Source organism: Solea senegalensis, linkage group LG17 (assembly GCF_019176455.1).
Source record: "Solea senegalensis isolate Sse05_10M linkage group LG17, IFAPA_SoseM_1, whole genome shotgun sequence".
NCBI lineage: Eukaryota > Metazoa > Chordata > Actinopteri > Pleuronectiformes > Soleidae > Solea > Solea senegalensis.
In genome coordinates this window covers 14,333,760-14,348,144 of record NC_058037.1, presented here as the reverse complement: position 1 = coordinate 14,348,144, position 14,385 = coordinate 14,333,760, and the positions used below count along the sequence as shown (strand labels likewise).

Genomic DNA, 14,385 nt, shown 5'->3' with positions numbered 1-14,385 from the left:
TCCTCCGATAGTCTGCTCATTTTGGCAGGTGTGAAAGTTCCTCTGAACCAAACAAGTGAACTCTGGTCCACCTGGACACATGTAAGTGAGCCCTGGTGTGGTTCACTTACAGTGGGAAATGCAAATGTGCGACATTGTCCAAGTGGTTTGGTCTGCTTACAATATTGCAGTAAGAAAGTGAACCAAACCAAATAAAGGAGTGGAATTTATCGGCGTTCCCCTGGACTACCCTGGTATGAAAGTGCCCATAATTGCACTACTCAACAAATATAAACCATCCATCCATTATCTACAGCTTTATCCTCCACCAGAGGGTTGGGGGGGGTGCTGTGCCAATCTCAGCTGACAGGTAGGCGGGGACAGTCAAATATAAACCATTCATTCTATTGTAGGTATTAGATAATTGATTATATATTTAACCATAACTGTAGTTACTATAATAAGAGAGAACAAAATGTGAATTATAAAGGTATGGCTATAGAATCACATAACTATAAACTGTAACAACAATAAGGTTGGGCTACGCTGTCTTCCTTCACATGTTCTTCTCCTACAAAGCCTTGCTTTCTTTGGTAAACTCCAAAGAGGCACAGTAGCCACAACCTTTTCATCGGCCTCGTTCCTGGAAACACATCCCAGCTCTCTGAACTCTCCTGAGCAAGTTTGCAATACCTTTCCTTTTCAGGTCACAAGAGGATGAACACAGTGGCAGGGCATTATTTATAAAGATAGCCTCGTCGGTTTACTCTGCGCAGACAGTCACATAACGTGGTTCATTTTTCCTCACTCGATGCTAATGATCAGCCTGACACACGCACAAATCTAGTCGAGGTAAATATTCAACATCATTGTAGTATACAATGTTGTTTAATATTTAGATAAATGTATCCAGTGTGAAATAACAGCTGGACTCTCAGTATTCATCAGCACTGGGTTCCATTGTTGTCTAACAAAGAAAACTAGTAAACCATGTCGTTACTCTAAGTGACAACTTCTTCCATTATGATAAACACAAGCACTACAGTGCATTTTAAAACAGTACCACATTTTACCATCCTGTAGCTATAAATACTTAAATACTCACCACAGCTCTGCATGTGTATAAATCCACTGCTAAAAATAGTTCCCATCAAATACATTATTTAACAAAGTTTGAGAGACATTTTAACAACAATAGAGCAGTTGTTTTAGTTTATTACACAGCCTTTTTTTTTGAAGTCTAATCATATAGTAAAATAAAACAGAGAGTAATGCAATGCCACACATTCTGTTTCCAATAAACTGAGGCGCTATACTGCACTTCCTTTCGACATTTACAGCGCTAATGGAGTTGTAACATATATTTATTGTCTGGAACGCCGGGACACTTCTCAGTTAATCTCAAATTTCCACTGGAAAGATTACAACAATAATCGAGTGGCTATATCCAGCCCTCACTGAGCGCTCTGGGTTGTAAAAGAGGCACATAATTCAATATACTGCAGAACCAGGATATGAGATGATGCACATTTTCCATTTCCATTCAGACGAAAACAGAGAAAGGGGTTCACACGTCTGATCAAATAAACCTTGGAGGAGTTAGACCGCCACAGTCAAGCTGATACTTTACATGTCCTGTAGCCTATATTTACCCTCTGAAACAGAACCGCTAAGATACTGCAAGATCTCACTACTACTGTGTACTATTTTATTTGGGTTCAATCCAAGTCCACCCCAGCTGGATTTAAGAAGCCTAACAAATACAAAGTCATGTTTTGTTTAGTGAGTCAGGCGAGCACTCAACTTTCCATTGAGATGGCGAAAGCATAAAGCAGACGTAGAATAGGTAAACATTGGCTGGCCATGTGAACGGAGCAGTGGCAGCAATGAAAGTAGCTTCTATCAACTTTCTCAAGACATTACTCCTTTAGATCCAGAGCAGCAACAAACTCTGTCGGCCAAAAATAGCTCCAGCACTCCAACCTCACTCTTGCACCTACATTATACAGTAGTTCAGTGTAATAGAGGAAAATCTAAAATGCATGCATTACCAAGCCTGGATGTGGTTTTAATTAAAGCAAATGGATGTTGGAAATTACGTGGAAAATCAATGAAACACCTTGGAACACAGTGATTAGGGGCTCTATTGTGTACTCGTGTTGATAACTTACTTGATTAGCTGCTCACTCATGCCTACTCAGTCAGGGTTTGGTCAATCCTGGTCCTGGGAGCCCTCTGCCCTGCATGTTTGAGCTGTGTCCCTGCTCCAACACACCTGATTCAAATGATCAGCTCGTCAGCAAGCACTGCAGAAGCCCTGATAATGACCCATTTATTTGAATCAGGTGTGTTGGAGCGAGGAGCCTTTTAACATGCAGGGCAGTGTAGCTTCTCTAATCCTGCTGTTTGTCTACTTGTATAAGTAAATAGGTAATTGTTATTTCCGAAGAACCTCTCAAAATTCCCCTTCAAGTGCAAGAATAACATAATGTCACAGATCCATATGTATATATATATTGTATTGCCAGGGTTTTAGTCAAATTATAAGCTTTTTGTTCAGGTGAACAGCCTCAGTTCCTGTTATTTTACTCAGCTCACAAGCTTAACGTGTTGCATAACCCTCCATCAGATGCAGTAGAATGAAAGCTGCGGACTTAAGCTCCCTATGTTTCCCTGTGTAGCGAAGTTTCTGATCTTCTTTTAACCTTAGCAACATAAAACAGCATGAATCAAACAAAGAGGCCCCAAAGAAATCCCTTTAGCTCTTTGAGTTTTGACAGCCACGTGACGGGGTGGACTCAAAGACACAGAGTCCAGGTTGATTTTTTAAAATAAATGTTATTAATGTGAACATACAGTATATATGCTGCAAATGCCACACACGGCTTGCACTTTTAGGACCTCAGAATTTGCATCTTTGTTCGGATGTCACACTACATCTCAGTGCTTCTCTATAGCAGTGTTTCAATCATGGTCCAGTATGGTACAGTTTGGAATGATAAAGCCCTCGGTAAGACTTGTTTTTGGACTGAGAACAGTACCTTTACTTTGTAGGTGGGGTGTGGGTTGTGCCCAGTGGCCGTGTCAGCAAGATGTGTAGCTCGATCACAACAGAAAAACATCCAGAAGCTGGTTTTTTTCTGCTCCGTTTGTGGCTGTTTGTCTCCACAAGACGTCAAGCTTTGTATGAGAATAGACTGCGGGCGTTCACAAAGCGTCACAAGGGAGTGACGCTTTTCTGTCGCCCAATCCACTTACTGTCGTGGGTCTATCTCTACCCCTACTCTACCATTACTCCTGTACCCTAAGGATAAGGGTACCAAAAAAAGGAATGGTTGGGGCCGTATCAAACTGTTCCACTGGGTGGAAACACAGCATCGGACTCACTCAACAGCACTCGGCACTCAAGGCAATGACAGAAAATGTGTTGTGTTTTGGGCTCCTTCATTCAACCACCAGAGTGTTAACTGTTACCTCATCTTATGAATCATCTATAACTCAGCAGCAGCTCATCAGACGGCCTTGGATCAAATCACAACCCCAATTCAATCATAACTGTAAACTGAAACATGTTCTTGTTGATTATAAACCACCTCCCCATGCCTATTAGTGACCCACAGGCACCCATGGCCTTAAGTAAGTACTAATCGGTTTGTACCACGAAAAGTGGAAAAGGAAAGAGTGTGAAAGAGAGTGGGTACAGTAGTGTAAATGCAATAAAAATGTGTCAATATTGACAGAGAGTGTCAGAGATGGAAAGATTGCCTCTGGTCATCTGTTACATATTTTATGGGTGCATCTGTCCGCGCACATCTGATGAGGAGCGTTTTCATAACCCGTGGACCAAATTCAAAATTCAATTACTCTACAATATTTCCAGCTATCCTGCCGACCACGGCTTTAAGCAGTAGTAGAGCTGTCACTTTGAACAAAAATCAGGTTTGAACCAATGTTATGTGGTATTATATATATTATATTTAGTGTTGGAGCAGGGAAACACCTCAAACATGCTGGACAGCGGGTCCCTGACCACCAGGTTTGGAAACCTTGATCGATCTACTGGACCACACGGTAACTACTTCAGAGGTGCTGTTGCACTTCTAGGTTGTATATTTTACTGATGACTATCTGAATTTCAGTTAAAAGGTGACAGCCTTAAAGCAAAATGCACTGAAGCACATTGCAGTTATTTTCACTGGTGTTCACGAGATACAAAATTCCATTAATAGCATCTGCACTGTGAATGTACAACCAGAGGTGTTTTTACTGCCACACACACACACACTCACACACACACACTACTGTATGTGTCTAATGATTGCTGCCTGTGAATATGAAAAAGCCGTCAGGGCGTATGTTTCTTTGAGCACTCTTTGAGCCACTTACTGCACTCACCTCTTAAGATGACTAAATAATAACGAGCTCACTACTGTAAGTAATTACCATTAATTATTCAGGACACACCCTCTAATTATACAACTGCCGCAAATGAACTCCTCACGTCAGTGCTGACTCAGAGGCCACGTCGGCGGGCGAAACTGCGGGAATGATCGGATAATTTATTCATTGTCAGAGCACACATGAAGAGACATCAGATTCGCTCACCCAGAGAGGATTTACTGAGCATGTCAGCAACAGTCTGGTGAATGTTAAAACACTAATGTGCTTCCTCACTTTGTAGCTGCCCAGTACATCAGCGAACTAATGTCCTTGTGGAGACAGAGCAACTAAACCAGAGCTGGAATGTCCTCAGTTCTCTGATCCAAACTACTTTTAATGTGATGGAAGAGCAGCGAGCCCCTGCAAACCGTCCTCCATCTTCACAAATCTGTGGATTTCACCCTGACCGGGAGCTCTGTTGTGGGAACATAGCCCCCACACACGGGCACATTTGTATTCATTGTTTCTCTTCTGCCATTGTTTACACATTCAAAACGATGAACTGCTCTGTCGAAACACTGAGCTCACGTCTGCTGCTGCTGCTGCTGCATCTGAATCAGCAAGTGGCAAACGGCCAAATGATCTTTGTACAAAAAAACTATTTAACAGGAGGTGATTCACAATTATATAAAAAAACAAAACAAAATCCAAGCAAACGCATGCGATTTCCAAGGAATGTTTGAATAAATACAACCATATGGTGACCTTTATGAGTCCTATTCAAAATAAAAATTCTGTTTGTTAGTCCAAGTGGAAGGTTAATGCCTTCAGAGATTAGAAATCTCACTGAGATTAATTGACTAAAAAGGCCAGTCCATAAAGATTACAAACACATCCTATTCTCTTTTTTCTCTGTCTCATTGTGCCTTCACTCTCCCTGTATGTGATGGCCATTTTTGATGCAGAACAGAACTAATAGAAAACTCACTTTTTTGCCTAAGGATTCAAAGGTGGCTAATTGTCCATTATTAACACGATTCTTTGAATTACTGGGCTTCACTTACACTGTAAAGGTCTGATGTTTTCATACAGGTTCAAAGACTTGTTTTTGAACATATTAAAATTCCATTGAAAAAAATGAATTGTAAAAAAGCATCTGATCTCTCTGTGGCTCAATGTCAACCCAGGTAAGTGACAATAGAGGGTTTGGTGTGCGTGTGTAATTAGGTTGAAGGTAATCCTTTAATTTGGCTTGTGTAATCACACTGTTGTATTATATGGCCCGTCACACAAAGACCACTGTGCTATATGTCAACATGCGCCTAAAAACACGAGCCATCTGCCTGCGAAGAGCAAACCGGCGTTCGCGCGTATGTCGTAGGATCACATGCTTGCGCTCTTATCAGCCGTCTCGCAGCACGTCGGATACCACACACAGAGGATATGAGACATGTCTTAAGATGGTGCTTTTATGTTGTGTCATTAACAGGTCAGTGTGTGACATTTAGGAAGGTTCGATGGCTGTTTGTGTCCGTGTGTAATCATGTTTAAAAAATACAAATTGTTTTGTTTTGTAGCCTTAGAATAAGCCATTAGGGAAGAACCTTGCCTTATGGAGGTCACCATGATGTGTTATTATGTTTCTACTGCAGACCAAACGGACATACCAGCCAGAGTGTGAAGAGGACTACTATACATACAAGGAAGAATGACATCCTTGCTGGTATGTAAAGGCCACCGTAGTTCTCTGATCTGCATGGGAAAGGCAGGAGTGAGCGAACGAATCCTCCATTAGATGTTACTTGTCCTTTTAGAGCTGTGTTAGCCCTTCAAACAGAGACAACCCCTCGGGAACGTAATTCACGAAAACATTGTCACCCGCTGTTAACGCTGCAACGACTCATCGGTTCATCTATCGATTCTTTTCGTGATCGAGTACAAAAAAAGTCTTAAATGTCGTGTTTTGTCAGTTTTACTGATTCCTCTGTCTGAAAAGATTCACATTGAAGAAACTGAAAACTCAAAGAGTTTGTTTTAATTATTAAAGACTGATCTAGCAATTATAAAAGTAATTGTCTGAAGGAAAGCGGAGACATTTATTCAGTGTCTGGAAATGCTAGTATCATAAGTATTGTGATGGCGATGTTAGTTTCCTTGGATTGTGATAATCTGGGAAAAACCTCGTAACCCTCCATGTGAAGTGTGTCCATGACAAGTCTCTGTTTGAAGGGTAAGTTAGCCCTACATTTCTACTCCAACAAGATCCAGAACCATCTACATGTGAAGAACAAAACGGAGGGGTAGGACTAAGTGGTCGGGACAAGGGGTAAAATGGGATTAACCACAATTCGTACACACTGGATCTGGTCAGTGCTGTGGTTTATGTTCACCTCTGGACGTATGTGAGGGCAGAGGGAGCTAAAGCTGTTACATGAGCTTCCCGAACCCCAGACTATCTCATCAGATTCACCTCCTGACCATGAGGAGGCGCTCTCCTCACTTTCATTGCTCTAAGCTTATTTTCCCCTCCCTGTCCTTCTGCGATGTTTGTCACATTGCTTTGATCTTCCCTCAGACAGTTGGTGAGTAAACGGACACCCTGCCCTCCACCTCCCCTTCTTCTTTTTTCCTGTGGAAAATGATGACTGATTACTGATTGCACCGTCTCCTCCCCTCCTCACTTATGTTAAATTATTAGCAGAGCGTGCCAGCCCCAGATCTCGTCGCGTGTCTGCAGCTCTCCACTCGCAGCCGTGCGCGTCAGAGATGTAAAACGAATGTATATTTATTCATAGCTTTCCTGGAGCATTGTTTGCTTTCATACAACTGACTGGAACGCATGATTAAAAATGGGAATTTTAAAATACGTATTTGCTCTTGTACATGTTACAAACTCTGACAATAGAATTCATACATCGGCTCAAGCAATCCATCCGAGTGTCCTATGTTGGATCCTGAAGCCTCATTTTTGAAATGTATTAATATGAGGTTCAAGACTATTTTTATGCTTCAGCTGGTGGCGCAAATAGTTTCAATCTTTGGTTTACAGCAACAAAAGTTAAATGAATCCCTGCCTTAGTTAAAGAAAAGTGGATTAAATTGTAAATTTCAGCGTGTGGATGACAGTGTAAGACATGGTGGCGTGATATCAAGTGTACAGTACAGTATCTACAGTGCTAATGTTGTGCGCCAGAAGGCCAATGGAACAGCAAGGGTCTGGTGTTGTCATTAATACTTGATGGCAGGCTGAAACTCCAATCACTGTGTTTGTAGCAGCCTTGGGGGCTCACAATTACAGAACGTGGTTACACACACCCGGGGTTGGGTTTAGTGTGCAATTAGTCGGCTGCATCTGATAGGGTTACAAAGTCACAGGTCACTACTGACAACCGGCCCGGTCACTAAATACAGAAGGGAAGCTCGGACGGATAGATGGAGATAAAGACCGCCTCTAGAGAGATGAGAAGATGTTATGTGGAGCTGATGTGAAAACAAACCATGCATGGTTTCTCAATTCAATACCACATAGATCATGGTGGCAGATGCCTTAAACGTGACATTATAACAATATATGTAACTCATATTTAAGAGGTCAGACTTGTGTCAACTTGAACTTGAACTGATCCGTGTTAGGACAGAGCTGAGTGAAGCTGAGCTGCTTGTGTAATAACATGAGTAAATCGCTAGGAGCCGTGTGACGTTGTGGGGCGCTATGAGACAGAATTGCTGTCTCGTAACGGCACTTTCCTGAAGCATATGATAATCTTAAATTGAGAGCAAGCGAAGATTAGGTTATATTTGGAGAGAGGTTGATGCCTTCACTTGCTGCTGAAAGTGTGACTTTGAAATGACCTTTTTTTTTCTTAGGCTGGCAAACAAATGACTCTGGTGACACTGATTATGGGACAATTTCTCCCAGTGTTCAGTCTCCAACAACAACAACAGCAGCAGCAGCGACAACAAAAATGGTGATGCATTTCAAATCTCTAAAGGCTCCAGCAACAATACAGCAGTGACACATTCTACATATTGAAAATCACAGACATATTTGCTCTCTATTGTGAAGCAGCACACATTTTTAGTGACGGGGTGTTAGACTTCTATAAATACCTCTGCCATGTTTAAAAAAAAAAGTACTTAATAATCAGTGTCTGTCTTACTCGATATGGGTCTTAAATCTTAAAAAACACCTTTTACACAGTGTATAATAAACTGCAGCATATGAAGTCAGAGGTGTTTAAAACACAGACATTCGCAGTCACAGATGCCAGAGATTAATGCCTCATCTCTATTTTATACATCTCTTTTTTTCCTCCACCAGTGTTTGTTTGTTTCCTACAGCAGTTTGTCACAGTGTTTCAACATCAGCAATAGTTGCAACTCTGAAGATGGATTCATGACGTCATGGTGTTGCCTGTTGCGTCTATGAGATGCTGTGATGTCACAATGTACAATCAAAAGTTTTCTTTTAGGCATTTTGGTTGCTAAATGTCAAAACAAAACTTGTTGTCTTTAATTGTTGCTATTATTCTACTGTAAAGCACATTATTATGTTTATTTGGAATTCACACACTCTTTTTAAAGCTCTTAGTGTAACACATACTGTACACTCACCATAAATAGGGCTTTATTAGAAAAATCTCTTGTAAAAATGAAAGCAAATGTATCTTTATTTGACTTGAATTAATGACATTTTATAGCAAATTATAGCTCTGGGGTTTCTGTGGACACGTGGAACTCACATATGATGAATCCTTATCAACTTTTTTTTGTTGTTGTTGCTGAAGTTAAATAGAAGACAAAGTTGACCTCTTACCTATGGTGGTGATCACAGTGATGGCGAAGTAAAAGGAGCCGGCGAATTTCCACTGGACGCCGGCTTTGTGTGGCTTGAGCTGCAGCACCACCTTCTCCAGCTCGTCAAAGTCCCCCGTGGACAGGTTGAAGGTCTGGAGCAGCTCCGCTCTCCGCAGGTCCAGCTCCCGCCTCTGGCTCGTCTCCTTCCGGGACTCCAGCGCGTCGAAGATCGCGGCGCCGACGATCAGGTAGGTGAAGGTGCAGATGATGAGCGCGAGGGTCCGCACGTTTTGCCTCTTCATGGTGTGGCGCGGTGTGCGTCAGGGGCGCAGGGGCACGAGAGTCAGCGCGGCTCTGGAGGACGGGGAGCTCGGCGGGCTCATGGCTGTGCTGCTCTGACTGACTGAGCTCCGTGAGCTCTCTGAGGACTTTATGAGCGGAGGAGCTGTTCATTCAGCACCACCCCCTCCCACCTCCACCTCCATCCAGCCCTCCCTCCCTCCCTCCCTCCAACTCTCCCTCCTCCCTCAACAGGCATCCATCCATCTTTTCATCCATCCATCTAATCCAATATAATTCTTGTACATGATTGGATTATTTCATGTTGCATATGTTATTCCCCTTATAGAAACTTTTTAAGAGTTTATACACTTATTTTTTTAATAGTTATTGTTGTTGTTTTTCTCTTCGCTTTTCAAAGACTGTAGTCCGGAACATTCTAAATAATAAAATTTTATAAATAAAAAATGTCTGTTGCACTCGGATAATTTCATACAGTACATTTTCACTTTGTCACCTTGAGTTAAGGTTTTTTTTTTTTACACTTGTCACTTACAACAGTTGAAATTTAAGGCCGAAATTTCTGACCAAACCAAACGTAATAAAATCTCAAGGTCAAGGCTTTTAAAAATGATGTGACGTCACTTTTCTGTAGACATATTAAACTGTTTATACCTTAGTGACCTCTCCGCAAAGCAGCCGGGTTAGATTGTCTTTGTTTTTTATTTCTATGAAAAGGACATTTCTCCGTCTTTGAGCAAATTAATGAATGCATGTTTATTTGTAACATAATAACAATGCAATAAACAAAAAGTATTGTTCAAAAAGGAGTAGATGTCCAGCCCTTATTCTTTTGTTTTCAAAGGTAAATTCAACTTAAATCAGGTCTCTAGAATTTTCTTACAAAACTAGACAGCACTGGACCTTATTACCATACTATACGATTCATTCAACACCTCCCCTTCCTCTTTATATCTTGAAAATAATAGTATGTTTAAGCATTTTCTTAAACTGTATAATAGTTGTGATTCCCTTGATTTCATTATCCAAACACAAAGTCATTCCACCAAAGTACGTACGCACATAGCCTTTCTATAAATTACATTTTCCTCTGAGGTTACACCCCTCTTCTCTGTCAACGAATACATTTTGAATGTTACCATGATTCTTAGCTTTGGGCTTTATTTTCTACAGCTCTGCAGTAAACTTAACCATATCCATAAACTTTTTTTTCAATACAATTTAACTTCAGAAATAGCGGTTTGTGTTGTTCCCTATGTCCCACATGATGTACAATTCTAAGTGCTCTCGACATGACTCACCAGAGCTGTTTAAAAGCATTCAGCTGTTAATGTGACTCCAAGGAAAACCCTGATGACGACTCTTTCTGCCTTTCCCCCACCAAAGCCGTGCATCACCAAAAGCATTTTTTGACAGTAAATAGACGTCATGTAAGAGTTTGTTATATTATTGTTTGTTTACACTGACTCTTTAATGTCCAGAGAGAGAGAGAGAAGACTGAAGTGTGTGAGAAATACATGAGGGTGATTTGACGCAAAAGAGACAAAATGTCAAGTGAAAGTCTTGCTGGGGCCAAATTTGATGACCTTGAGTGTCAGTGGTTTCCAGGCTGTGGTTTTTCTGACGTGCTGGATGTCAAAAGGAGACAGTGTTTGGGTAACATGCTTTGAAGATGTCTTAATTATTCTCAAATACATCCATTTGCACATGTACTATTTTATATTCTAATCTGGGTTGACTTAAAATAGTGTTTCAATGGCAATTTTCCAATTTGTCATTCCAGAGAAATCTCACATTATGTCATCATTATTTCAAATGCTTTTACAACCAGACTTCTGTCAACCTGTGACAGGCAACGCTGTCTAAAGTGCACCTCGCTGCCTCTTTCACTGACTCTGCCAAATCTTAAGTTGCACACTGTGCACCGTGATGAAAATAGCTGTGGCTTCAGTAACCAGGTCAGGCAAGTCAGTCAGTGACTGAGCCAGCGTAAATCCTACCATCACAAACTGAAGTGCTGCCGGCCTTCATCAGATCAATACGTCAGTGAATCACACGCCCTTTGATTTAAAAACAAAACGAAACAAAAGAAATAGACCTTTTCAAAGACAGAAAATGCCCGTTTAAAGGTGAAGGTTGACATCAAGAACAGTCAAAACAGAACTTTCAAAGACTTTTTCGTCCCTCCGGTATTGTTCTGAAAATAATATAATAAAGAAAGTGTGTCAGTCATCAACATGAAATCAATAATTAAGATAAAGAATAAAAAAAAGTAGTTATTTAAAGATTGTAAAAGGAATGGTTAAAGCTGCAGTGTGTAACTTTATTTTAGGTTATTATTCTGCCTCAGAAACGATATAACATACTCCAGGCGGAGACAAGAAGCAGGCCAGATTGGACTAAGGAGGGCCAGATTTGATAATGTGAAGCTCCCCATCCATCCATCTTCTACCGCTTGATCCTTCACATGAGGGTCACGGGGGTCGTTGGTGAAAATCCCAGCTGACATACGGTGAAAGGCAAGGTCACACCCGGGACAGATCGCCAGTCCATCACAGGGACACATATAGAGACAAACAACCATCCACTCTCACACTTACAGTTAATTTAGAGTGTCCCATTCACCTAATCCCCTTATTGCATGTTTTTGGATTGTGGGAGGAAACTGGATAACCCAGAGAAAACCCACGCACACACGAGGAGAACATGCAAACTCCATGCTGAAAGACCCTTGTTCCGACCCGGGTCTTCTTGCTGTAAAGGCAAGAGTGCTAACCACTACACCAACTGGTTTTTAACAGTTATAGTTGCATACAAATGCACTGTTTTATAATAAATGTATTTTCATTTTCACAATTATCGTTTTCTTTGAGTCGTCAAACTCTAACCTGTTTACAATACATTTTTTCAATTTCAATTCAATTTTATTTGTATAGCGCCAAATCATAACATACATTATCTCAAGGCACTGTACATAGACAACATCAAAGAGAGCAGAGAACCCCAACAGTTCACACAATGAGCAAGCACTAGGCATCAGTGGAGAGAAAAAACTCCCTCTTAACAGGAAGAAATCTCTGACAGAACCAGGCTCAGAGATGTGCGGTCATCTGCCTCGACCGGTTGGGGTGAAAGGAAAAATGGGGGACAGTGGAGAGGTGGGGGACAGAAAATGGGGGGAGAGAAAGGACAAGAGGGAGATGAGGTAGAGACAGAAGAGAGAGAGGGAGACCAGCAGCAGATACACAACAACTGTATCAGGTTACAAGTTTATACAGTTACTGATATCGACTTTTTAATTACAAAATAATAATAATGGTGATGATAAGCGTAGCCTCGAAAACTGGATCTTGATCCTGCAACCTGCATGATGAGAATACAGAGAGAGAGAGGGAAGGAAGGAAAGACACAAACTAGGGAGAGAAAGAGACAAGGTTAATGACATAAAAAGTCAGTCATATCCTGAGTGTGAGAGAGTGAATGTGCGTGTACCACAGGAAAATCCCCCAGCAGTCTAGTTCTATAGCAGCATAACTAAGAGATGGTCCAGGTTTCCCTGAACCAGCTCTAACTATAAGCTTTATCAAAAAGGAAAGTTTTAAGTTTAACTTTAAATACAGAGAGAGTGTCCGCCTCCCGAACTATCATTGGGAGCTGGTTCCACAGGAGAGAAGCCACTCATCTCGCCTTTTACCAGTACAACGTTTCTATCTCGACTTCGTTTCCAGCCACAGGGCGCTCAGCGTCCAGTGTTTCCTCTACTGCATAATCACGAGTCTGGCCATTTCCTCCACCCATCAGACCAAATGTTCTGGTGGGAGGTTCTGACCCAAGGCTGTTTGAGCTCGACATCAAGCCCGGACTCTCATTACTGCAATTTTGTAAAGGCTGCAGTGTATTCACTTGAAAGCCTTGATGTGCTACAACAGAGACCTCTCCAAAAAAGAATAAAGTTGCACTGCTATACAACTTAGATTCCCAAAGGCAAGCATCCCTAAATAATTAAATGTGATATTGATTTTGTTATTGTTTTATTCATGTTCTGCTACTTTAAAAATAAGCATCTGAAAAACAAACATACATGTTTTATGACTCAGCTGTGGAAGGGAATCTCCAGGCCATAATAGTGTTGTAAAGCTGCAGGGCGGCATTTATTATTTGCATTAGTAAAGTGTTGTTTACACTGCGTTCTATACACTCAACAGGGAAACCCAGCAGACATATTAAATATTATTATTTCATTAAGCTGCGCTTGTGCGGGAACTTTTATAGAAAAACAGACTCGGTGAAAGTTTTTCTCTGTAGTCGTGTTTTCATTACAATTTTGCGATAAACTTTTACATCGACATGCCTGAAAAAACACCTCACGAGAGAGTAAAGGAGAATTTTTTTGAAATTTACTGTAGGTGCTTTCATTGGCAGGTTTTTATTGCGGTTTTGGGCTAATGAAAACCCAGGTGAATGAAAACATTAAGTTAAAATTTATAATAGAATAGAATTGTCAGTCATAGCTCGGGTTTGAAGAATAGAATAGAAGAGACAGTGCTTAATAAATGTATTAGCTATATAATGTTTTGTATATGTTTTAGCTACAGCTGCCCTAAATTAACAGCATTGTATTAATTTTTTTATTGTTATCAATGTATTTTCAATATTACTATTTTCCAAAAAAACTGAAAAATGTAGTAAAGCCTCATTGTCCTCATCATTCACCTGTCCTCTTCATCCCCCTGTCCTCATTATTCACCTGTCCTCATCATTTACCTGTCCTCATCATTCACCTCTCTTCAACATTCACCTGTCCTCATCATTCATTCATGTCCTCATCATTCATTCACCTATCCTCATCATTCACTTGTCCTCATCATTCATCTGTCCTCATCATTCATCTGTCCTCATCATTCAGTCACTGGTCTTCATCATTCACCT

General features: G+C 40.9%; 1 protein-coding gene across 1 annotated transcript in view; it reads right to left on the bottom strand.

Annotated features, from left to right (window-relative positions):
- Positions 1 to 9,565, bottom strand: part of kcnk3a (potassium channel, subfamily K, member 3a) — a 31,012-nt gene extending 21,447 nt beyond the window's left edge. Inside the window, exon 1 of the mRNA XM_044049909.1 lies at positions 9,176 to 9,565. Coding sequence (XP_043905844.1) covers positions 9,176 to 9,458 — 283 coding nt within the window. The 5' untranslated portion in view covers positions 9,459 to 9,565. The remainder of the gene's footprint in view (positions 1 to 9,175) is intronic.
- Between the last annotated feature and the right edge of the window lie 4,820 nt (positions 9,566 to 14,385).